The sequence below is a fragment of the Pelophylax lessonae genome, assembly GCF_965119305.1.
Source record: "Pelophylax lessonae genome assembly, chromosome: 1".
Taxonomy (NCBI): domain Eukaryota; kingdom Metazoa; phylum Chordata; class Amphibia; order Anura; family Ranidae; genus Pelophylax; species Pelophylax lessonae.
The window spans coordinates 815965584-815992581 of record NC_138768.1 but is presented as its reverse complement, the minus strand read 5'-3'; the positions used below and the strand labels follow the sequence as shown (position 1 = coordinate 815992581).

The 26998-nt window shown below is 43.4% G+C and overlaps 1 protein-coding gene across 1 annotated transcript in view; it reads left to right on the top strand.

The window, feature by feature from the left end:
• UVSSA (UV stimulated scaffold protein A) overlaps positions 1 to 26998 on the top strand; it is a 176657-nt gene that overhangs the window by 24144 nt on the left and 125515 nt on the right. The window contains exons 5-7 of the mRNA XM_082262082.1: positions 11222 to 11608; positions 12206 to 12315; positions 19917 to 20045. Of these exons, the coding sequence (XP_082118208.1) occupies positions 11222 to 11608; positions 12206 to 12315; positions 19917 to 20045 (626 nt within the window). The remainder of the gene's footprint in view (positions 1 to 11221; positions 11609 to 12205; positions 12316 to 19916; positions 20046 to 26998) is intronic.

The window sequence follows — 26998 nt, the reverse complement described above, 5'->3', positions numbered from 1 at the left end:
ACTTGCCCATTTTTTTTTTTCTGCCTTCAACACATCAACTTCAGGGACATGTCCACCCACTTTCAGATGCCATTGTCACAAGATAATTAATTTACCTATCAGTGGTCATAATGTTAAGGCCCCTTTCACACATACAGTCCGTTCAGTTCATCAGTTCAGTCACGTCAAAATGTATCAGTTTTCCATCCGTTTTTCATCCATTTTTCATCCGTTTTTCATCAGTTGTCATCTATTTTTCATCCGTTTTTTGTCAGTTGTTATCCGTTTTTCATCCGTTTTTCATCAGTTGTTATCTGTTTTTCATCCGTTGTCATCCGTTGTTCATCCATTGTCATCCATTTTCATCCGTTGTCATCCGTTTTTCATCCGTTGTCATCCGTTTTTCATCCGTTTTCATCCGTTTTTCCTCCGATCCGTTTTTTTTGATGGATGAAAAATAGGGCATTCATCCGTTCAAAAAAACGGACATTGACGGAAGCGGATGAAAACGGATGTTAACTGATGATCATCCGTTGTCATCCCTTTTTTACATAGAGATACATTGATGTCTGGTTTTCATCCGTCAACGGATGGATTAAAAACGGAAAAACGGACAGCATGTGTGAAAGGGGCCTAAGGCTGATTAGTGTATAAGGACACTGACCACACCAGCATCCTTTCTATTTGTTTACATGTGATGTGGGGAATAACCCAACCTGCTGCTGAGTGGGCTACAAAAGTGAAAGTTTGGATAGAGGGGAGTTTAGAGGTTGCTTGAGCTGAACTCTGACCACTACAAAGTTCAAGATGAAAGACCAGGAACTTGCACATTCCATGTACACTCACTAATCATTTTATTAGGTACACCTGTTCAATTGCTTGGTATCACAAATTGCTAATCAGCCAATCACATGGCAGCAACTCAATGTATTTAGGCACTTGTTCGAAATGTTTTTGTGGTGGAGCTGTTCCACGCACTAACACTGTTGTCTACCATCTTTATTAACGGTCTCTGGACTGTCCCGCGACATGTGTGCAGCCTATCAGTAATAGGACACAATTGCCACTTACTAGTGCGTGTAATACCGCCACACTAGCATCCCTTTTAATACAAGTAAAGGGCCATACACACTATAAGATTTTTCTGAAGACTTTTTCCTTCAGATTGACCTTTTCTATGTAGTGCAAGGGCCTGCCAGATTGCATACAAATTGAAAGTGTTTAGGTTTGACCTCTTATTATATGGTTTTGGTAAGTCTAAAGGAAAAAATCTTCAGAAAATCTTATAGTGTGTATGGCCCATAAGTCCCGCTTTGACTTGAATGCTCCTCGTATACTGAGTTTCAGAGATTTTAGCAAACTTTTTGCAGATTCCTACCTTTTTCTGTCGTGAAGAAAGAGCGGTTTGTTTTAACATGTCCTTTCCCTCGGATTAATTCTGAACAAGGGCTTTCAGTAGAACCACGTGTGCAATGTTAGTGTTGTAGGGAAGAAAGCTGCATTCCTTTAGAAGTGGTTGGGCCTTACAGAGTTGTTACTATTGCAGGGGATACCTAAAATTTGACTTCTAAATGAAGCTTTTTGAGACCATTAAGCTGGCAATACATTATACAATTTCCTGTGAATTTACCTTCAACTATGTAGTGCAAGGGCTGCCTGGTTGCATACAAATTGCAAGTGTTTAGGTTTGGTAAATCTAAGGGAAAATTGTATCATTTATGGCTTGAGTTTAGGAACTCTTGGCATTTTTTTGCCAAAGCTCCTAAACTTCTCTCCATAAAAGCCTTTGTCCATGTACATACAGGCTTTTAGCAGGGTTTAGAAGCTGCCGCATTTTTAGATGAGGTTAAACCTCCCTCTCCTGAATGCGGAAGAATCGGCGTTCAGGATAGGAACGTTTTGACTGCTGGCCACGGGAAAATGAAAATCATGGTAAAAATGCAGTTTGCGTTCTTGCTGCATGTTCCCATTTTCCCCCGGCCGCAGTCAGGAGCTATCAATGTACATAAATCCTTACACAAACAGGAAAAGAGATTTAAAAAAAATAAATTGAGGTATCGGCCATTTGGAAACAGTCTGACACAGAACATGTCTTTCCCCAACAGGCATACTCAACAGTGTGTACTGTATATATTATATTATATACATATTCCCTGACCTTTGGTTGCATAAAACGGCTACATAGAAAAGTGGCAGCAGAAAAAAGACTGAGAAGTCCATCGAGTTTGCCCATTTTTTGTTTTATTATAGATCTATGTTTGTCCCAAGCATGTTTGAATCTATTTACTGTTGACTTCAAACATGCTTGGGACAATTTAACCCCTTCCGTACCGCGTCATGTCAAATGACGTCGGCACAAATCCTTTCTCGATCCGGGCGGACGTCATATGACGGCGCCCGGATCTCCCCGCTACTGCGCGCCCCCGGGGGCGCGCAGCGCTGCGATCGGGGGTGAGGCTCGTCCCTCGGACTGAGCCCAACCCCGATCAAGGTAAACAGCCAATGAAATTGGCTGTTTGCCACGTGATCGGCTGTGTCAATCACAGCCGATCACATGAGCGGCTCCAGCGCGAGCCGCTCGTTCCTTCCTTAATGCGCGCCCCCGGGGGCGCGCAGCGCGGCGATCGGGGACGAGGCTCGTCCCTCGGACAGAGTCGATCCCCGATCTAGGTAAAGAGCCAATGAAATTGGCTCTTTACCACGTGACCGGCTGTGTCCAATCACAGCCGGTCACAAATGTCATCAGAGAACACGGTAACTAGCTGTCACCGTGTTCTCCTCCTCACACACTGATCCTGTGTGAGGAGGATATTGTGGTAACAGCTAGTTACCAACTACAGTGCACCCTAAACACACTGATTGCCCCCCCCCCCAATAAAGAGCACCTGTCACTATCCCATCAAAGTACCCGAGTACCTGTCATCAGCCCATCAGGTACTCTGATGACAGGTACTCGGGTACTCTGATGACAGGTACTCGGGTACTCTGATGACAGGTACTCGGGTACTCTGATGACAGGTACTTGGGTACTCTGATGACAGGTACTCTGATGGGCTGGTGACAGGTACTCGGGTACTCTGATGACGGGTACTTGGGTACTCTGATGACAGGTACTCGGGTACTCTGATGACAGGTACTCGGGTACGCTGATGACGGGTACTCGGGTACTCTGATGACGGGTACTCGGGTACTCTGATGACGGGTACTCGGGTACGCTGATGACGGGTACTCGGATACTCTGATGACGGGTACTCGGGTACTCTGATGACGGGTACTCGGGTACTCTGATGACGGGTACTCGGGTACTCTGATGACAGGTACTCGGGTACTCTGATGACAGGTACTCGGGTACTCTGACGACAGGTACTCTGGTACTTTGAGTACCCGTCATCGGAGTACCCGAGTACCTGTCACCTACCCATCAGAGTACCCAAGTACCTGTCACCTACCCAACAGAGTACCCGAGTACCTTCCACCTGCTCATCAGAGTACCTGACACCTGAAGTACCCGAGTACTTGCCACCTGCTCATCATTACCCATCACTACTCATCAGTACTCATCAGTACCCATCAGTACCTATCACCTATTAGTATCAGTACTGATCATCCGTACCCATCATCAGTACAGTATCAGTATCACCTATCAGTATCAGTACTACTCATCAGTACCTATCACCTGCCTGTCACCTGCCCATAAGAGTACCCGAGTACCTGTCACCTGCCTATCGGAGTACTCGAGTACCTGCCACTTGCTCATCAGTACCAGAGTACCTGTCACCTGCCCAGCAAAGTACCAGAGTACCTGTCACCCTTCATACAGCCACCATGTCCAAGTCCAAAAAGGTTTATATACGTCGTCCGTTTAAACCTAAATACCGGTGTTATGGCAGCAGATAGCTGCCATAACCCTGGTATTTTTTTAAACGGTGGACGGTTGGCTTTCCGATAAGGGTGGTCCCAGCGGCGGATTCGCCGCGGGATCACCCTTCCGGGGTGGCGGAAGAGGTCCCCCCCCCCCCTCCCGCTGCATTCTGGTCCTTTTCCCCGTTTACCGGACCCGCCGGCAGCGGGGAAAACGATCCGGTCCCAGATCCTCACAGACAGGATGTCGAGTGAGGGCAAGCTTGCCCTCACTTGACTCTATGGTCTTGGAGGACCGGAGCTACGGCAAACGTCATTGCCTAGCAACCAGTTTAAAGGTCCCTTTTTTTTTTTTTCATTTTATTTAATTTTTTTTTAATTTTTTATTTTTTCTATCTTTTAGTGTACTTGTGAGATCTGAGGACTTTTTGACCCCAGATCTCACAAAAAAGAGGTCCTGTCGTGCCTTTTTCTATTACAAGTAATGTTTACATTTCTTGTAATAGAAATAAAAATGATCAATTTTTTTTTTTTTTTTTTTAAAAACAGTGTAAAAATAAAAAATAATAAATAAAATAAATAGTAAAAAAAAAAAAAATTAAAGCGCCCTGTCCCCGCGAGCTCGCGCGCAGAAACGAACGCATACGGAAACCCCGCCCACATATGTAAACAGTGTTCAAACTACACATGTGAGGTATCGTCGCGATCGTTAGAGCAAGAGCAATAATTTGAGCCCTAGACCTCCTCTGTAACTCTAAGATAGCAACCTGCAGAAATTTTTAAAATGTCGCAAAATTTTATAATAGAAACTAAAAAAAAGTGTTTTTTTTGCAAAATTTTTGCTCTTTTTTTGCTTATATCACGAAAAAAAAAAAAAACCCCAGTTGTGATCAAATACCACCAAAAGAAAGCTCTATTTGTGTGAAAAAAATGATAAAAATTTTGTTTGGTTACAGTGTAGCATGACTGAGCAATTGTCATTCAAAGTGTGAGAGTGCTGAAAGCTGAAAATTGGTCTGGGCAGGAAGGGGGTCTAACTGCTCTGTATGGAAGCGGTTAATAGGGAAAAAAATAAATAATTACAATTTATAAATGGACAGACACATTGGTCTTTTTTTTCTAGTTTAAACATTTGTTACCCCAACACTTCATATTCCTAAACTGTGCCTGCTGTATCATGTACTTTGTATGAGAAAGTCTCCTGTTCTTTGTGTTGCTTCCTATGTGTGAAATCCTTGGTGTTCCTGCTAGTCCCCTTGGTTTCATATTAAAATGACCACACTAGGCATGAGAATACAGCGTGGTCAGTTCTCTAGCAATGATACTTTCCTCCCAATGATCAGACTTGTCCTGACAACCCCCCCGCTGCACAGCTATTCACTGGAAAGCTCCCTGTGCAGCTGCTTCTTCTCTCCCCAACTCTTATGCAGCTGAGAACTGAAAGAATGTGGTCACTTGTAAAAAAGGGAAAAAAAGGTATTTATAATGTGTGTGTATATACAGTATATCACAAAAGTGAGTACACCCCTCACATTTTTGTAAATATTTTATTATATCTTTTCATGTGACAATACTGAAGAAATAATACTTTGCTACAATGTAAAGTATTGAGTGTACAGCTTGTATAAGGGCTCTTTCACACGGAGCGGACCGCATTGCGATCCGCTCCGGCACTTTTTAATTTTTTTTCACGAAGCTGATGACACTTGTGTCATCCGCTCCGTATGTCCACATATCATCCCATCAGTTTGCGGATGACATGATGTATGTCTATGGGCATTGCGGATGTCAGCGGATGACACCGCTGACATCCGATTTTGCATCCGTTCCGTTTTTTAAACGGAACAAAAATAGGGTTCTCTTCCGTTCCAAAAAACTGAACAGAACTGAAAGGACGAAAATTGGATGTCAGCGGATGGTCATCCGCAAAAAAATAGGATGATATACGGACATGCGGAACACCCGTGTGAAAGGTGTACATTTGCTGTCCCCTCAAAATAACTCAACACACAGCCATTAATGTCTAATCGGCTGGCAACAAAAGTGAGTACACCCCTAAGTGACAATGTCCAAATTGGGCCCAATTAGCCATTTTCCCTCAACAATGTTTTGTGACTCATTAGTGTTACAAGGTCTCAGGTGTGAATGGGGAGCAGGTGTGTTAAATTTGGTGTTATCGCTCTCACTCATACTGGTCACTGGAAGTTCAGCATGGCACCTCATAGCAAAGAACTCTCTGAGGATCAAAAAAAAGAATGGTTGCTCTACATAAAGATGGCCTAGGCTATAAGGTTGCCAAGACCCTGAAACTGAGCTGCAGCACGGTGACCAAGACCATACAGTGGTTTAACAGGACAGGTTCCACTCGGAACAGGCCTCGCCATGGTTGACCAAAGGAGTTGAGTGCACATGCTCAGCGTCCTAACCAGAGGTTGTCTTTGGGAAATGGACGTATGAGTGCTGCCAGCATTGCTGCAGAGGTTGAAGGGGTGGGAGGTCAGTCTGTCAGTGCTCAGACCATACGCCGCACACTGCATCAAATTGGTCTGCATGGCTGTCGTCCCAGCAGGAAGCTTCTTCTAAAGATTATGCACAAGAAGACTAAGACAAGCAGACTAAGGACATAGATTACTGGAACCATGTCCTTGGATCCAATGAGACCAAGATAAACGTATTTGGTTCTGATGTTGTCAAGCGTGTGGCGGCAACCAGATGAGGAGTATAAAGACAAGCGTGTCTTGCCTACAGTCAAGCATGGTGGTGGGAGTGTCATGGTCTGTGGCTGCATGAGTGCTGCCGGCACTGGGGAGCTGCAGTTCATTGAGGGAACCATGAATGCCAACATGTACTGTGACATACTGAAGCAGAGCATGGTCCCCTCCCATCAGAGACTGGGCCGCAGGGCAGTATTCCAACATAACGACCCCAAACACACCTACAAGACGACCACTACCTTGCTAAAGAAGCTGAGTTTAAAGGTGATGGACTGGCAAAGCATGTCTCCAGACCTAAACCCTATTGAGCATCTGTGGGGCATTATAAACAGAAGGTGGAGGAGCGCAGGGTCTCTAACATCCACCAGCTCCATGATGTCGTCATGGAGGAGTGGAAGAGGACTCCAGTGGCAACCTGTGAAGCTCTGGTGAACTCCATGCCCAAGAGGGTTAAGGCAGTGCTGGAAAATAATGGTGGCCACACAAAATATTGACACTTTGAGCCCAATTAGGACATTTCACTTTAGGGGTGTACTCACTTTTGTTGCCAGTGGTTTAGACATTAAGGGTCCTTTCACAGGAACGATCCGATCAGATCCGCCTGTCAGTTTTTTAGGCGGATCTGATCGGATCCTCCATGCATCCCTATAAGGCAGCGGATGTCAGTGGAGACATCTCCGCTGACACCCGCTGCTATCCAATTCCGATCCTATCTGTGAAATCCGGACGGATGGAAACCCTATTTTCCATCCGTCCAGTGGATCGGATGAGAATGGACAGGCGGTCCGTTCTCTTCCGATTCCCGCATAGAGGAGAGCGGGAATCTGACAGCTCCCTCTCCGCACACATAGCGGTGATGGAGCTGTCATCCGCCTGCTCAGCGGGGATCGGCGGAGGCGGACCGTGGGAAAGGAGCCTGATGGTTGTGTGTTATTTTGAGGGGACAGCAAATTTACACTGTTGTACAAGCTGTACACTCACTACTTTATATTGTAGCAATGTGTCATTTCTTCAGTGTTGTCACATGAAAGTATATAATAAAATATTTATGAAGATGTGAGCGGTGTACTCACTTTTGTGAGATACTGCATGTATATGTGTGTGTATATGTATGTATGTGTATATGTATGTGTGTGTGTATATGTATATGTGTATGTGTATATATATATATATATATATATATATATATATATATATATATATATATATATATATATATAGTTATTACACAAAAATGTTTTGCCTTTCATTTTTATTTTAAACTGAATGGGTTGTTTTACAGGGTGATCATTTCAATCGCTTTAAGGGTAGTTTACCCTTTGCATGTGAAAGCAAATTTCTCTAAATACGACCGAGGTATTTAAAATTTGTTGTAAGTAAGAATCGCACAGGTGATCAAATACCACCAAAAGAAAGCTCTGTTTGTGGGAAAAAAAGGACGTCAAATTAGTTTAGGTACAGCGTCGCATGACCGCGCAATTGTCGGTTAAAGTCACTCAGTGCCGAATCGCAAAATAGGCCCTGGTCAGGAAGGGGGTAAAATCTTCCGCAGCTTAAGTGGTTAAAAGCATAGATTAGCACAATGGTAAGTACATAGCTGATCACTGGGAAATACAGCTTTATAATAGAGAACTACAGCCTCTCAACATGCAATATAGCACAAAAAAGAACATTTCATCAACATAATATAAATAAACATATTGTGCGGAATATAATCGCTAACTGTCGTAGCTCTTTAATCATTGAGGTGAGTATACGGCAGGAGATATGTCCTAACGCATATTCTAAGGAGTTTCTTCAGGTTTCTTTTGTGCTAAATTGGAGGTTGAGAGGCAGTGGTTATCTTTAGAAAAAATTTCTCTTTCGTTCATTAATGGACACAGCTCCTGATCTTCTTAACCGTTGGGTTATACTGCCCCCTACCGGAGTAGGACACTAGGCAGAAAAAAGTCTGGCTACGCCTATGGGCAGTCCCAGGGGGTATACTCCCTCTCTCTGCTATAGGTCCTCAGTTTTGTTTTGTTTTTTTCTCTGCATAGTCAAGAGTAAGGACTTAGTTCCTTGCTGGGATCTCTGGTCCTGGCATTTTTTTCTTTTTAGATAGGAGAAAAAATTCTGTTTTTTTTCCCTATGAGATCTGCAATCAACTGCCAGACTTGGCAATGGGCTGGATAATCTAGATCCAGTGGTCACCCTAGTCTGGCCAATGAGCGCAGGCAGAACTCGGCTCCGCACTAGGTCTGGGGGGTGATGGGTGGGTGGGGGGGGGGGGGGTATGGTGCCCCCCGTCCTAGAGTCCTAGGGATCCCTCCTGGGTCCCTGGGAGCCTCGTGGTGCCGTAATTTTTTTTTGAACCCGTGTGCTTAATACACAGTGGCCATGTTTGTGTAGTCCGGTGGCCATTGTGCGGTAGTTTGCCATTTGAAAATAGCGGTGAACATGACAGTGGAGCCCTGTGGGCGGCGATTTCGGCGGTGGGAGCTCCTAGATCGTTTCACTTCCTGATCGCCGCGCGTGGAGTGCAGCTTATCCTGGTGGCTGCAGGTGCCTGTTTCTACTGGGTGGGGAGTCTAATGAGGTCCTCTCCTTCTCTGCTGAGGATCGCTTGGTGCTTTGTGCCTGGTGCTGCCAGCGCTGTGGGAGGTGTCCCTTTGCAGCGTTTTACACTTTTTGTGGGGTTCCCCTGGAGACTCATGGAGTCTTTGGAGCACATCTCCCCACCTGATCACCTCTCTGAGGTGGCAGAGCCCTCCGGGTCCCAACCATCTATGGATGCACTGACGGCAGTCCTAAACCCCCCCCCCCCCCCGCCTTCCCCTATCTCACCTGTCTCATCAGATCCTGAATCTGATGCAGACGTGGGTCACCCTCTTGGGTCTGCGACCACGTGCTCAGAATTCTCCGATTCCTCCACATCTGCAACCATGCATGAAAAGACGCTGGTGGAAGCACTGATTGTATCTGTGCATGAGACCTTGAAGATGGAGGACGCAGCTGCAATGGAGACGCAGGTTTCCTTTGACACTCACAAGCCATCCAGAGCGGCGAAGGTGTTTCCTTTCCCCGGCTATTTTTACAGAATTGTTGCTAAAGTGTAGGGACGACCAAAGCATCCCCTTTGGCGTCCCTAAGTGATTTACTAGGCGTTACCCCTATGAGGAGTCCCTTAAGGAGTGGACTGTTCCACCGGTGGTGGACCCTCTGGTTTCCAGATTGAACAAGGCAACCATGATTCCAGTTGAAGAGTACCTGGCCTTTAGGGATCTGGCTGAAGGGAAGGCAGAGGCTCTGGCCCGTAATGTGTAGACTCTGGCTGGTTCGGCACTGAGCCGGTATTCACTATTGCTCTGGTGTCGCAAACTCTGTCTGAGTGGGCTAAGCTTTTGCGCCATGACCTGGAAGAACAGCTCCCCCCTGCCTTTGCTGAGCTGGTGGACCAGCTGGTCCAGGGGCTGCAGTTTGTCTGGTGTTCATTGACGGACACAGCACCCACCCCTCTGTTGAGTTGTAATTCTTCTGACACTGCTTGTAACAAAATGAGTACCTATAGCAGAGAGAGGGAGTATACCCTCCCCTCCTAGGACTGCCCATAGGCGTAGCCTGATTTTTTTGCTCCTAATATCCTACTCCTGTAGGGGGCAGTATAACCCGATGGTTGAGGCTCTGGAGCTGTGTCCGTCAATGAACATAAGATAAATGTATTTTACGGTAAGGCAAAAATCCCATTATGCTGTGTTTCCAAATGATCAGCTATGTACTTACCTTTTGTTATAATCTGTGGTTTTATGTTTCAACAGTTTTTATTAGGATTTTCGTAGAAAAAGAGGTACTTGGGTATGTTAAAAACATTGTCATAACTTATTAACATATCGGTCTTATAGTAAGTACAGAAGCAAATAAAGAAGTACAAGAAGTCCAAAATAGTTCCTGTTGTGGTTGAACAGTGAGTTTGAAAATGGTTGTAAACCCCATTCTTGAAAGTTGAACTAACTACATATATATGTAGTGTTTACTTATCTCTCTCCCAAAGCTTTAAGTGTAATTTCTCTCTGGTGCTCCGTTCCTCTGTTATCAGCCTGAATCACTTCTGACAAGTTCCCTGACTTGTGAGATAACAGTAGCTGGAAATTTGTGTCAGGGAGGATGCTTAGAGGGAGATTAGCAGGGAGCTTGTCTATTCAGACTACAGCTCTGCATGTTCCTTTGTTCCTCTGCCTATATGGAGGGGTGTGTGTCTCTTTCTTCTAATCAGCTTACAAACAGTCCACTCACCCCACCCACCCCTGTTTACTGCTGAAAGAGGAAGAATGATTTTTAACACGATCTGCACTTTCAAAAGAGTGTAGAAAGGGGAAGACAGCAGATATACAAGTAAAACCAATGTAGGAGGATTTGTTTAATCTCTGTGTATCATCTGAGGCTGTTCACTGCACTGGGTTAGATGTGAGGGTTTGCAACCACTTTAACTCTGTTCAATAAATATTTTTTTTTTTTATAAATCATTTGTAGTTTTTTTTTTGGGGGGGGGGGGGGGGGGAAGTAGCTGCGCCATTTTGGAAGCCCCATCTTTTTCATATCATCATCATCATATAATCTGATTGTTTCTTTTCAAACGTCACTATAACCTAAATGTGAGTAACCATAAACCACATTAATCTCTCTGCTAGAAATGCTCGCTGACATCCAGTCCTGTCTGACCGAGATGGAGAACTGCTTCAAACTGTTATTACCAGATCCGGATGAATTTAATCTTATCCATGAGGACACAGACAATAGTCACTGTACGTCAGGGAGCAGCGGCTCATCTCAACCCAAGCTAAACCATGTATCGCCTTCCCGGTCATGTGATGTGGATGATGAACAGCCATGTTGTAGTAAGGACTTGCCTGCAGTCATGTTACCTGGCCCCAGCCATGAAAAGGGGGTGGAGGAAACTTCTAAAGTCTCCGATTCAGAGGAGTCAGATGACGAATTTGAAGCTGTTGAAGAGTCTTTTATCAGAGACCATGGTTTAGGCTCTCACAAGTATACCCTTGACATCGAAATATCCAGAGGTAACTACTCCTGTTTGGCTATATCTGTTCTATGGGTAACTTTGGGTACTGTGAGATTATAATAAATTTGTTCCTAAAATGTATTATTTGCAACCTTGCAAAAGAAGCTTCACTTTGTAAGGGAATTTTCCCCAATTACTTTGCATCCATGAATATCTCTATTGCATGCAGGAAAGTTTACACAAACAATATAATGCGGTAGATATTGGTATTTGAAGAGCTTAGGAGGAGTATTTGCTTCTTCTCCCCAATTTGAGTCTTGCAAGAAGCATAGCAGGAACTTTATAATGAGGAAGGAGTGAAGCTGACATGGGGCTGCTGATGACACATCCAAGATGGCAGCAACCAGCAGCCCACTTAGGGATTTGGAATTCTACACAAGTGAGGTTTTTACAGGTAAATAACATGCTTCAGACATGATAAATGCACATAGAAACTTAGGGGGCATTTTTTGTTTAAATGAACAGACTTTTTAAAATGTGTACATGCTGAATATACCAAATTCTCCCTTGCTGCAACTTGTTTTCATGGTGCTGAATAGACCGGAAAACGTTGCTGTTTGTAATTAATATATGACCTCTAACTTTTGTCTTGCAGATCTTAAAGTGAATAAAAACGAGGACAATACAGATGTCTTAAACAGTTTGGTGGATGCTCATAAACTGGCTAAGAACAAATTCTGGCCCACCGTACAATCCTGGATTCAGGTATCCTCTATTTGCCCCCACCCCCGAATTCTGCTAATATGTGATGGTGCTCTGGGCTTTACTATGTCTAAAGAAATATTTTTAAAAGTTTCCCTGAGCCAGTGGTGGCCAAGTGAATCTAACCCCTCCTCTGAGATATAATCCTGATAGATCACAAAAACGAGTACACCCCTCACATTTTCGTAAATATTTTATTATATCTTTTTATGTGACAACACAGAAGAAATTACACTTTGCTACAATGTAAAGTAGTGAGTGTAACAACTTGTATAACAGTGTAAATTTGCTGTCCCCTCAAAATAACTCAACAGGCAGCTATTAATGTCTAAAACGCTGGCAACAAAAGTGAGTACACCCCTAAGTGACAATGTCCATATTAGGCCCAAAGTGTCAATATTTTGTGTGGCCACCATTATTTTCCAGCTCTGCCTTAACCCTCTTGGACATGGAGTTCACCAGAGCTTTACAGGTTGCCACTGGAGTCCTCTTCCACTCCTCCATGACGACATCACAGAGCTGGTGGATGTTAGAGACCTTGCGCTCTTCCACCTCGTTTAGCAGGCCCCACAGATGCTCAATAGGGTTTAGGTCTGGAGACATGCTTGGCCAGTCCATCACCTTTACTCTTGGCTTCTTTAGCAAAGCTGTGGTCTTGGAGGTGTGTTTGGGGTCATTATCATGTTGGAATACTGCCCTGTGGCCCAGTCTCTGGAGGGAGGGGATCATGCTCTGCTTAAGTATGTCGCAGTGCATGCTGGCATTCATGGCTCCCTCAATGAGCTGTAACTCCCCAGTGCCAGCAGCACTCATGCAACCCCAGACCATGACACTCCCACCACCATGCTTGACTGTAGGCAAGACACACTTGTCTTTGTATTCCTCACCTGGTTACCGCCACACACGCTTAACACCATCTGAACCAAAAAAGTCAATCTTGGTCTCATCAGACCACAGGACATGGTTCCAGTAATCCATGTCCTTAGTCTGCTTGTCTTCAGCAAACTGTTTGCGGGATTTCTTGTGCATTATTTTAGAAGAGGCTTCCTTCTGGGACGACAGTTATGCAGATCAATTTGATGATGGTCTAAGCACTGACAGGCTGACCCTCCACCCCTTCAACCTCTGCAGCAATGCTGGCAGCACTCATACGTCTTTTTCCCAAAGACAACCTCTGGATATGACGCTGAGCACGTGCACTCAACTTCTTTGGTCGACCATGGTGAGGCCTGTTCTGAATGGAACCTGTCCTGGTAAACCGCTGTATGGTCTTGGCCACTGTGCTGCAGCTCAATTTCAAGGTCTTGGCAATCTTCTTATAGCCTAGGCCATCTTTATGTAGAGCAATGATTCTTCTTTTTCAGATCCTCAGAGTTTTGCCACGAGGTGCCATGTTGAACTTCCAGTGACCAGTATGAGAGAGTGAGAGCGATAACACCAAATTTAACACACCTGCTCCCCATTCACACCTGAGACCTTGTAACACTAACGAGTCACATGACACCGGGGTGTTAAAATTGCTAACTGGGCTCAATTTTGACATTTTCACTTAGTGTTGTACTCACTTTTGTTGCCAGCAGTTTAGACATTAATGGCGGTGTGTTGAGTTATATTGAGGAACAGCAAATTTACACTGTAAGGGTCCTTTCACACGTGGCAGACCGTTTTTTTTGATCCGCTCTGGCACTTTTTTTTTTTTTTTTTTTTTACGGACACAGATGACATCCTATTTTGCGTCCGTTACGTTTTTTTAAACGGAAGAAAAATAGGGTTCTCTTCCGTTCAAAAAAACTGAACTGATCGGAAAGGACGCAGATCGGATGTCAGCGGATGGTCATCCGCTGACATCCGCAATCCCATTGACATGCATTATGTCCGTTTTTCATCCGCAAAAAAATGGGATGACATACGGAGCGCCTATGTGAAAGGACCCTTTATACAAGCTGTACACTCACTACTTTACATTGTAGCAAAGTGTCATTTCTTCAGTGTTGTCAAATGAAAAGATATAATAAAATATTTACAAAAATATGAGGGGTGTACTCACTTTTGTAAGATACTGTAATTGCTGATGGGGATTGGAAGTATAGAGCACCTTATTATTGCAGAGGGGTGAAATGCACATTTTTATGTAGCCTGGAAGACCTCTTTACATGTAGCAAATAGCTATCTTAATACATGACACTAAATTGCACATCCAGGCAGTGATATTCCTTATTGTTCTTTGTGCATAGTTCTAATATCAGAACTTACATAGTTAGTGAGGTTGAAAAAAGACATCAGTCCATCCAGTTCAACCTATGATGTGTGTGTGTGTTTGCTTTTAACCGTACATTGTATACCCCTGTATGTTGTGGTCTTTAAGGTGCCCATCTAATAGTTTTTTGAAACTATCAATGCTCCCTGCTGATACGACTGCTTGTGGAAGAGAATTCCACATCCTTACTGCCCTTACAGTGAAGAACCCCTTACGCATTTTAAGGTTAAACCGCCTTTCCTCTAGTTTTAGTGAGTGGCCACGTGTCTTGTTGTATTTCCTTACTCTGAATAGTTTGTTCCTTATGCTAGGGTCGCCAGTACAGTATTTGTACATTGATATCATATCCCCCCTCAAACGTCTCTTCTCTAGAGAGAATAGGTTCAGTGCTAGTAGTCTTTCCTCATAGCTGATGTCCTCCATTCCCCTAATTATTTTTGTTGCCCTTCTCTGGACTCTTTCCAATTCCAGCACATCCTTCCTGAGGACCGGTGCCCAGAACTGGACAGCATACTCCAGATGTGGCCGGACCAGAGTCTTGTAGAGCGGGAGAATAATCTCTTTATTTCTGGAGTGAATCCCCTTATTTATACATCCCAATATTCTGTTGGCTTTGCTTGCAGCTGCTTGGCATTGCATGCCACTGCCAAGCCTGTTGTCTACCAGTACCCCCAAGTCTTTTTCCATCCTAGACTCCCCCAGAGGTTCCCCCCCTAGTGAGTAGCTTGCTTTCTGGTTTCTGGCCCCCAAGTACATTACTTTACATTTATCAACATTAAACCTCATCTGCCATGTAGTTGCCCACCCCGTTATTTTGTTTAGGTCCGCTTGTAAGGTTTCCACATCCTGTATAGAAGATATTGGCATGCTTAGTTTAGTATCGTCCGCAAATACTGAGATTGTACTCGATATCCCCTCCTCTAGATCATTTATGAATAAATTAAACAGGATTGGCCCCAGGACAAAACCCTGGGGGACCCCACTTTCCACCCCCGCCCAATCCGAGTACTCCCCATTAATCAGCACCCTCTGAACTCTCCCCTGGAGCCAGTTCTCTATCCAGGTACTCACCTTATGGTCCATACCTACCTTCCTTAGTTTGTACAGTAAGCGTTTGTGGGGAACGGTGTCAAAGGCCTTTGCAAAGTCCAGATACACCACATCCACTGGCTTATCTTTATCTAGATGGCAGCTCACTTCATCGTAGAAGGTTAATAGATTGGTTTGGCAAGAACGATTTTTCATAAATCCATGCTGATTACTACTAATTATATTGTTTTCATTACTAAAGTCTTGTATGTGGTCCCTTAACATCCCCTCCAAAATCTTGCAGACTACAGATGTTAGGCTGACAGGTCTATAGTTACCCGGGATACACCTCGGCCCCTTTTTAAATATTGGTACTACGTCGGCCTTTTTCCAATCTGCTGGCACCATACCTGTCTGTAAACTATCCTTAAAGATCAAGAATAATGGTCTGGCAATCACCTGGCTGAGCTCTTTAAGAACCCTCGGGTGCAAGCCATCCGGTCCCGGTGATTTATTTATGTTAATTTTCTCAAGTTTAGTTCTAAGTCTGTCTTCTGTTAGCCATGGCGGCACGTCCTGAGGTGTGTTGTTTAGATTGGCCTTACAAGCTGGGTTCGTGTAGCCCCCCGATTCTTTTGTGAAGACTGAAGAGAAGAAATTATTTAACACTTCCGCCTTTTCCCTGTCCTCAGTGGCCATATTTCTTTTGTCATCTTTTATGGGGCCAATGTGTTCTGACCTCGCTTTCTTACTGTTTATATACTTAAAGAACTTCTTGGGGTTCTTTTTACTCTCTTCCGCTATGTCTCTCGTGTCCTATTTTAGCCGCCCTGATTTCATTTTTACATTTCTTATTACACTCTTTGTAATGCTTAAATGCTGCCAATGACCCCTCAGCCTTGTATTTTTTGAAAGCCTTTCCTTTAGCACTAATATGCATTTTTATGTTAGAGTTTAGCCACCCAGGGTTTAATTTTGCTCTTTTAAATTTATTTCCCTTTGGAATGCACTGGTCAATCCCCTTGTTAAGTATGCTCTTGAAGCACTCCCATTTTTCCTCCGTGTTCTTTGTTCCCAGGGTTCTATCCCAATTGATATTTTCTAGCAGCGAGCGCAGTTTTGGGAAATTGGCTCTTTTGAAATTCAGCGTCCTTAAATTACCCCTCTGCTTCCTATTACTATAATTAATACTGAAACTTATTGACCTATGGTCACTGTTTCCTAAGTTCTCCCGTATTTCTATATCCGTGAGCAGGTCTGTATTGTTGGTAATCAGTAGGTCAAGTACCGCATTGTTTCTTGTCGGTGCATTCACCATCTGACCCATGAAATTGTCCTGCAAGATATTTAGGAACTGCCTAGCCTTGGCCGAATGCGCGGTTCCATCTGCCCAGTCTATATCTGGATAATTAAAGTCCCCCATTATAATGACATTTCCCATCCTTGCTGCCAATCCTATCTGTAACATGAGGTCCGCCTCCCCCTCCTCCCTCAGGTTGGGGGGCCTATAGCATACGCCCAATATTACCTTCCCCACTGTGCCTTCCCTTTGAAGCTCTACCCATAGGGATTCTGCCTCGTCCTTAGCTCCATTATTAATATCATCCCTCATATTTACCTGCACACTGTTCTTAATATACAGACATACCCCTCCTCCTTTTTTACCCTCTCTATCTCTGCGATAAAGGGAATATCCCTGAATGGTCGCCATCCAGTCATGAGAGCTGTCAAACCAAGTCTCTTATCCCCACAAAATCTAAGTCCTCCTCCAACAACAGCTGCTCTAGCTCTCCCATCTTGTTGGCCAGGCTTCTGGCATTGGTATACAAACCTCTTAATTTTGAGCGGCTACATATATCCTCATTTGATGTTTTTAGGTTGCCCTCCTGATTTTTCCCCATACCCATCCTGGGTATAGGAGCTGCGTACACCCTACCGCTAGTGCCCCCATTTCTGCCCTCTGCAACTTGCTTTCCACTGGCTAATTCTACATCTGTACCCTCCCCCCCATTCCCTAGTTTAAAAGCCCCTCTAGCTTTTTGGCCATCCTCGCACCCAGTACGGCTGCACCCTCCCCATTTAGGTGGAATCCGTCCCTACAAAAGAGCCGGTGACCGACTGAGAAGTCAGCCCAGTTCTCCAGGAACCCGAAACCCTCCTTACTACACCAGCTCCTCAGCCACTCGTTAACTTCCCTAATCTCCCGCTGCCTCTCTGGTGTGGCTCGAGGTACAGGTAGTATTTCGGAAAATACTACCTTGGAGGTCCTAGTCCTCAACTTAGCGCCTAAGTCCCTGAAATCGTTTAGGACTCTCCGTCTTCCTCTGCCTATGTCATTGGTACCCACGTGTACCATGACAGCTGGGTCTTCCCCAGCCCCACCCAATAATCTGTCCACCCGATCCGCGATGTGCCGAACCCGAGCGCCCGGCAAACAACAGACTGGGCAGACATTTTGGCTGAATGCAAAGCAAAACTAAAAGCGCTTTTACTTCTTCTTCTCTAATGGTCCGGGTCTCTCACCGGCATCTTCTGCCTGGGTGGCAGTCTTTGGGCATTTTTGTTGGCCGGCGCAGGATGACGCAAGTCCTGTGCATGTGCAAGAGACAAGTCACCCCAGCACACGGGGACCATGTCGGCTTTGTAAGCTGAGCTGCTCATGCGTGGCTCAGTTTACATGCCGCAGGCATCTGCGAGCAGGCAGGTAGTGGTATTTTATATGTGTCTTCTGTGATAAGTCTGCTTGCCTGCAGTCTGTTTTAAAATGTCTTTAGTTCTCCTTTAACACTCCTAGGTTTGAGAGACAAGGTTACTCATAAGATGTAGATGCCAGAAGGTTCATAGCCACTTTTTAATTTCTCCAAGATTTTGGTGGCGCTCTCTCGGTCTATTGATTAAAGCTGTGTTAGACTTTATTTCAAATGTTTTTGATTTTAAAGGAGTGAGACAGAGTATAAGGCCTCATGCACACTGCTACTGTTAAACTTACATTTTTGTGAGTTTGGGCATTTTTTTTGTACCTGCCCTTAAACTCCCCTCTATGTTATTCTATGTTTCCAATGCACACATGGATGTTTTTAGGAGCTTATGGGCTGTTGTATGAACGCCCTGAAATCCCGTTCAAGAGCAGTTCTACTGACCACAAAAAACGCTCATAAAAATCACCGCACTTTGACAATTGCGTGGTCATGCAACTCTGTAGCCATATGAAATCTTTACCGTTTTTTTGAGACTGATCTTTCTTCTGGTGGTATTTAATCACCACTGTTTTTTTTTTTATTTTGCTAAACAATTTTGAGAAAAAAAAATAAAAATAAAAATTTCTTTGTTTCTTGTTATAAAATTTAGCAAATACGTAAGTTGTTCTGTGAAACCTTCAGTTTGTATTTATACTGAGATTTTAATTACACACAGGTGGACTCTATTTATGAATTAGGCCCCTTTCACACATGCTGTCCGTTTGTCCGTTTTTCATCCATCCGTTGACGGATGAAAAACGGACATCAATGTATCTCTATGGAAAAACGGATGACGTTAACCTCCGTTTTCATCCGCTTCCGTCAATGTCCGTTTTCTTGAACGGATGAATGCCTTATTTTTCATCCGTCAAAAAAAACGGATCGGATGAAAAACGGATGACAACTGACGAAAAAAGGATGAAAAACGGATATGAACTGAGATGAAAACGGACGTTGTCTGAAGACAAAAACGTGACTGAACTGATGAACTGAAAGGGAAAAGGGGCCTTAGGTGACTTCTGAAGGCGATTGGTTCCACTAGATTTTAGTTGGGGGTATTGGAGTAAAGGGGGCTGAATACAAATGCACGCCACACTTTTCAGATATTTATTTGTAAAAAAAATTGAAAACCATTTATCATTTTCCTTCCACTTCACAATTATGTGCTACTTTGTGTTGGTCTTTCACATAAAATCCCAATAAAATAAATGTTAACTTTTTGGTTGTAACATGACATAATGGGCGCTGTATCAGATTCCAGTCTTGGCACGGTCAAAATGAAACCAAAAAGGGGGGGGGGGGGAGAATTGCCAGGATCACCAAGTATTTTACAGGAAATAAAGATCTCAATATGGAGCTATTATCCAAAACCTTGTTAAACAAACGCATATACATGTGATATAAAATTTTGGGGTGACATACACTTGGAAGTGCAGTAGTGCTCGGAGTCCATAGATGAATATCAAACCAGGTGGGAGATTTTCCCTTTTTCTGATTGATCAGTTTTTTTTTACTTTTAAATAATGAAGACCCTTCTGAAAAGGTTTTCTCATTTACATTGTGTCCTTTGTTACATTTAGGTATTTACAAAGGCTGGCGTAACAGATGACAGTCTTAGATGTGTCATTGACCTGAAAAACAAATTGGAGACCGCAATGAAGAAAAACAAAGAAATGAAAATTGATTGCATGACTAGAAAAGGAAAACCGGTGAGTGATTTGACCAGAAGAAAGTGCGTTCCAGTCCGAACTGGTGATTTTAGCCTGATAGATCTGCTCTATGGTAAGGCTTCCTGCTGTTCAGATTTATCTAATGTACTTTTGCTGGTACACCCTTGAAGAGCAAAGCAACAGGTTCACTTTAAAGGCCTATTCCAGGCCAAAATGGCCTGGTCATTAGGGGGTAAAACCTTCCCATCCTTAGGGGGATTTTACATTACACATATTGTACTTGAAAAGTTTGAGTGGCTAGCAGTCTCCTATGTTTTTAGGCTTACGGTAATATCATTGTATTTGGGAAGAAAAAACAGTTCAGTTTGTGATAAAAAATTCTGCGACTCCAGTTCGCTAACGGAAAAAAAAAGACGCCAGTACTAGGTAATGTGCATAGAAGTGTGCGACCATGCATGTTTTTGTGCGACCCTGCAAATACATAATAGTACTTCCTGGTTTCAGCCTTCATCCAGTAGGATTTTTCCAGGAAGTTTATTGCTACTTCTTCCAGCACCCCTCGCCAATCCTTCTCTGAGGAGGAGCTTTTTCTTATTTGCAGTGTGAGCGTGACATGCATCCAGGAGGGGAGGTTGATTTGATAATGACTTTATCAGCTGTGTGTACATGCATATTTTTTTAGCAAGCTATTTATAAATGCATCCACATTCATTAAATAAAAAATGTTCATTTATTACATTTTTTAATTGGAGTCTTCAGAGCGTTGTAATTGCCATTAATGCAATGTACAGCACCAGGAAAGTATCTTCGGTTATGGGGCGGGAGGGAGCAAACAGTGACAACAAATGTGATGGCATCACCAAACTTGTGCTCCATTGAGATCTACAGGTTTTGAATTTGATACATGGTCAGATAGGTGGTCGATGCATTTAATGTGGACCTCCCTGGACACATAAACTTGCATTCCTTTTGCTTCTCAGCTGCTTCATTCAGCCTTCAAGTGCAAAAGTAAAGTCTTGTGTGAACTATGAGTCATTAGAGTTGTAGCTATAATAGTGCTGTAGACATTCTATGCGACAGCCTTGAATGGCTAATATTACATGCTCCTCCATACCTGGAAGTACCAGGTATTGCCTTCAACTTCTGGGGCTGAACAGAGCTGCAGGGGAACAAAAAGTGACTATTTGCTGCTGGGGACGGGGAGATGAAAGCAAACCTGTACATTGCTAATTCTTTCCTCCCTGATGCTCTGCTCTCTTGTCTTATGAGCTGTATTTTTATATCACAATAAATAACCCGGGTGTAACCTAGAAATTCTCTTAAAGCACTACTAAAGCCTCCTTGTTTTCACAAACACATCTGTTTATTCCATAACAGCAGATTGCAATTAATGATTCCTTATAGCAAAGTCCATAAAAACCTACAACCTGAATACTATCCAGCCACGATATGCTGCTTCCACAAAATTCCAGATGGGGAGCACGCACTCAGAATGTCATTATTAGCCTGCTGATAACACTCTGAGACTGCTTGGCCCATGATTCATTGCACCAGCACATGTGTGCCCCTTCATTGCCATGCAATAAGCTGAAGGGAAAAACAGACTAAAGACATGGGCTGTAGTCCGCTCACAAAAGCATGCACAAATGAATCTGCTGTTTTAGAAATCTGGAAATGCTGCTAGCTCAGAAACAGTTTAAATAGGTAATTCTACTCGCGCCTAGGTCACGTGTTTAATATTGGGGAAGCTGCAAGTAGTCACGTATACTATAGATATAGTTAACTAGGTAAGTGGATATAACGAAAATTACTGCGCTACCCTTTGGGTAAATAGTAAAGTGCTGTAGTGATTGTAAACTATGCAAAGTGCTAGTTAGTGATTATAATAATGGAATGGCTCATTTGTGTAATACCATAAATAAGTGCATATATATGTGCAAACAATTATCAGTTCAAAATATACAAACATTCAATACATTAAATATAAAATGGTTACTAAATAAGTCCGTGAGATTGCTACTGAGAAAGTGCAATAACAATGCAATGTGATAGTGAATTTCCTCAAAAAACAGTCCGTGATGCTGCTAAAGGAAAAAGAAGAAAAAGTGCAATAGTGCTGTAAAGTCCTAATATTGTGATGATAACTTCAGCGGCCCTCCGCTTCACCGCAAGGTGCTAATTGGTAAGGTAGCTCACTTACCAGATGGTGTGGACTCTTGTGGCATACGCCAACAAGAATCTAACTGCGCTTGGTTACTGCTCCAACTTTGCTGATGGATAAAATCCTTGGGATACTGGTGTGAACTCAGAATGAGAGAAAAGAAAGGCTCCTCATGGTGTAGAAGGTTAACAACCTGTATTTGTACACTTCACACGAACATCAATGCAGGTAAAAACTTCCACAACTTCCATATAAAAACACTGCAGTGGTTAAAAACTATTCACTCCAAGCAAAACACCAAACACTGGGTGTCACAGCAATACGTGCGTCCAAATGCAAAAAAACCTCTATAAAATCGTTGCTATATCGATGGTGGCTGAGTAAACTGCTCCAGCCACTTCTGAGGGTACGGCGGACCCCGCGGTTATACACACAGCAGCGTCCTGTTACACTAGCCGCAAGGCTGCGTAGGAGCTTAGAAGTGGCTGGAGCAGTATCACACACTGGAGCTTGAGAAGGATGTTGCACTTAAAGTGGACATGAACACGAGGATTTGCTATGTTGTAGGAAACATTTAGACATAGTAATTGTGCCCAAGCAGTAGCCTGAAAACCTTTTCATTTTGTCTTGAATGCCTTCTGAAAAATAGTGGTGCTCTTGACATGTAAAGTTTCCTAGACAGTCCTTTGTGCCTACAGCCTCCTAACTATATCTGATGGATGAGATCTCAGGCAATGCTGATGCCGCTGACTGCTACAGGATATTTGGGGACTTGGGGACTGTTTTCCTTGCTGGAGACTCAAATGAGGACGAAAAGCGCTGCCTCTACCAAGATGGCTGCATCCAGACAAAGACAGTGCAGAACAAGGCATAAGTCCATAATGGGGAATGATCAGCTGCAGGGAGACCACAGACAATACCAGTGACTAGTCTTTTGCCCTCTGTCTGCCCTTTTTTTGGGTACACCTTTCACAGTTTATAGCCTCTTTAATAGTAATATGTGAGAAAAACATGCACTCTCACCCACAACCCTTTCAGAGACCAGGTGAATTTAGATTTTTAAAACTATTCATCGTAGACTAAATGACCATCTGATGTTGACATAGTTTTTCAGTACACTCCAAATAGCATTACCGTTCCCCCAATTCACTGATTAAAGGCATAGTCGGCCTTTTGGGAAAATGCAATAAATGGACCTACAATGATAAATTAAAAAATGTGCATTTATTATATTTTTGCATTCAGGCCTGCAGAATATTGTAACTATGATCAGTACGTCACAGGTAGGTAGCAACATGTAGGTTCCTGCATTGCTTAACCTCAGTCCCAAGTCCAATACAGATGTACAGGGAGAGGTATAAGCAGTAGAAAGAGAGAAGTGCTTATGCCGCTGTACAGAACACTGGTGAGACCGCACTTGGAGTATTGTGCGCAGTACTGGAGGCCATATCTACAGAAGGATATAGATACTCTAGAGAGAGTTCAGAGAAGAGCTACTAAACTAGTACATGGATTGCAGGAAAAAACTTACCAGGAAAGGTTAAAGGACCTTAACATGTATAGCTTGGAAGAAAGAAGAGACAGAGGGATATGATAGAAACTTTTAAATACATAAAGGGAATCGACTCGGTAAAGGAGGAGAGCATATTTAAAAGAAGAAAAAACTACCACAAGAGGACACAGTTTTAAATTAGAGGGGCAAAGGTTTAAAAGTAATATGAGGAAGTATTACTTTACTGAGAGAGTAGTGTATGCATGGAATAACCTTCCTGCAGAAGTGGTAGCTGCAAATACAGTGAAGGAGTTTAAGCATGCATGGGATAGGCATAAGGCTATCCTTCATATAAGATAGGGCCAGGGATTATTCATAGGATTCAGATATATTGGGCAGACTAGATGGGCCAAAATGGTTCTTATCTGCCGACACTTTCTATGTTTCTATGTAACAGGGGATCTGAAGGAAGTAATAAACGAGTGTGGTGATTTTGCTTCCCTGCTACCAGCCACTCTGCTGAATCCCTCTGCTGCGGTGACAAATGGGATGGGAGTAGCAAGTTCATTCACCCATCTTTGTGAATGGACAGCGTGGCGGTGCAGGCAGAGCCATGCACATCTGCACTTAATTCAAAGAATAAAGGATGTCTGTAGGGGAGAAGCAGCCCATGATTTAGGAGGGTAGGGGAGGGGATGGGAAATTATACCTTTAAATGGTTGCAAAATGAGCATTGATGCAAAGGTGAACTAAACCTTTCATTTCACTTGTTGCTAAGATGTGCAGTGTAAATCATAAAAGATGTCATAAAGGGGGGAGCATACACAATAACATCTGATTGTACAATCTTTTGAAAACACCTGTGTAGAGTGAGGACCCACCTGATCGAATATGAATTGGAAGTTTTCCATAAAGCTCCACTCTACATAGGTGTTGCTAAATCTAAAGGCAATTGTAAAGAGATTGTGCAATCAGGCTAAAATGTCTGTCAGGTTTACCTCGTATCCATTTTCTGGAATACCACTTCTTCTGTTTTTTTTTTTCTGCCCATTAGAGTGCATTTAATAGCTGCCATTGGGTTATTTGCCCAACAGATATGATGCAGTTTTTACAAAGGAAACTGAAGCTGAAATAGTAACATGTCAGTTTGTATGTTGACCACTAGAGGGAGCAATGTGCACATAGAATTGTCCTCTACAACCTTTCCTTTCTCTATGCTATACTTTGAATATTGGGCTGTAGAAGTGCTGTGTTGGTCTAGCCATTTTATTAATTTAGGGCTTGCTCTCACCAGATATCTAAACACAAAATCATGAATACGAATTTTGGCACTTTTTACACCACATTTGAATTAATTGGACAATGAAAAGCAGGATAATGCATAAAAAATACTAGCATTTGCACTGTTTTTTTTTTGGGGGGGGGGGGCATCAAGCTCCAGCACTCCCTGGAATCGTGCCAGCCTTGCTGTCAATACTGGCAGGGAATACAGAATGTTGGAAGGCTGCAGCAGGTATGTGCACCCCGAGGTGCTGCACGTTATATTATCATTTTTTCCCCCCTTTCCCCCACTGTGACAGTCTAACATGTAACAACCATTCTGACAGGTTCTCTTTAGGCTCACCTTAAAACGGCCAGAGGGGGCTAATAAAATGCTTGGATTATTTTCATTTTCAGAACACCCTGATATCCCAGAAGCAGGACAGCCGGGGGGGGGGGGGGGGGGGGAGGTTAGACTCTGTTAGGAAAGTATGAACCACGTGGTTGATGACTGGCCCACCTCCTGAACCCTTCTGTTGGCCATCAGATGAGGGTTCCCCTGAATAATGCAGAATTGTGAGTGGTTCACAGAGGCAGGTCAGAACTCAGCCATAGGATCTATGGTCACTGTTTGCACGATAAAGTGCCAGGGCATAACTGAGCTCACTGGCATTAGAGAGAGTGGATGGTGGTATGGGGGGGGGGGGGGCTTGGGTGAACATAATGCCCCTAATTACACCAGATTGGTATTGTGCCTCTTCATAGTGGACACTCTAATCAAACAGGGAAACTTGCATTGAAACCGGCTCAAAAGAAAAAAACCTACCTACCTGGTGGCTTTACTTTTTTATCCTGGCCCTTTATTTTCTGCACCTGGCTGCCCCTCTAGCTAGACTTCTATACCCCTGACAGTTTGCTGATCTTACCAATAGTCTGCCTGCGATCATGATAATATTGGGGCTTTGTGATCACTGGTCCCAGCATTGCCCTTGGCTGTGAGAGCAGTAATACACAGTGGTTCATAGGAAGGAGATTCCACTTAAAGAGTAACTCCACTTTTGTTGAGAATAAAACCTTCGCCTCTGGTGATCCATAGATCACTGTACATTGCAGGGATTTAACCCTTGGCTGACCGTAGGACGTCCTCCAGTTGGCAGTGGTTATATTATGCGGGTATCATTCCGGTATGAAATTTTTCAGCCAGTGATTCCCTGTGATTCGAGTGGCCCTTCCCGCCTCCGTTTCACATAAGCGTGCGGAATTAATGTATGCGTTCGCATTTGCGTGTAAGCATAGGGGGACGCAGAACTTTTACATTTTTTTTTTTTTTTTTTAATTACACTGTCTAAAACATGGAGACGGAACCGGACATGACGACATACTCATAAATTTCAGGTTCCCAGGGTTCATAGAGAGGGAGGAACAACGTCCGTTCCTCTCTCTGTGCAGCCATTGCTGCCGGTTGCATTAATCCCGGGCTTCCGCATTCAGGCGGGTTCAATGCGACCAGCGGTGATGACTGCACAGAGAGAGGAACGGACGTTGTTCTTCCCGCTCTGTGAACTCCGAAACCGGAGGTTACGAGTATGTCGTCCCTTCCGGTTCTGCCTCTCTGTTTAGAGACCGTGTATTTTAAGTAACGCAGTTTGCCGCCATTTCACGGGCAGATGCAATTTTAAAGCGTCACATGTTCGGTATCTATTTACTCGACATACCATCATCCTTAATATTTTACAAAGAAATTAGGTATTATATTGTGTTTTTGTGTGGGAAAGAATTATTTAAAGTACATTTCTGAAAAATTGCATTTAAAAAAAATAATGCGGAGCAAATACAATGTGACAAAGAAAAATTGCAACACTCATCATTTTATTCTTTAGGGCCTCTGCTTTTATATTTTTATATATATATATATATATATTTGTATGTATGTATGTATGTGTGTGTGTGTATATATATATATATGTATGTATGTATGTGTGTGTGTGTATGTATGTGTTTAGGGGTTCTGAGTAATTTTCTAGCAAAAAAGTAGATTTTTACATGTAGGAGGAAAGTGTCAAATTGGCCTGATCAGCA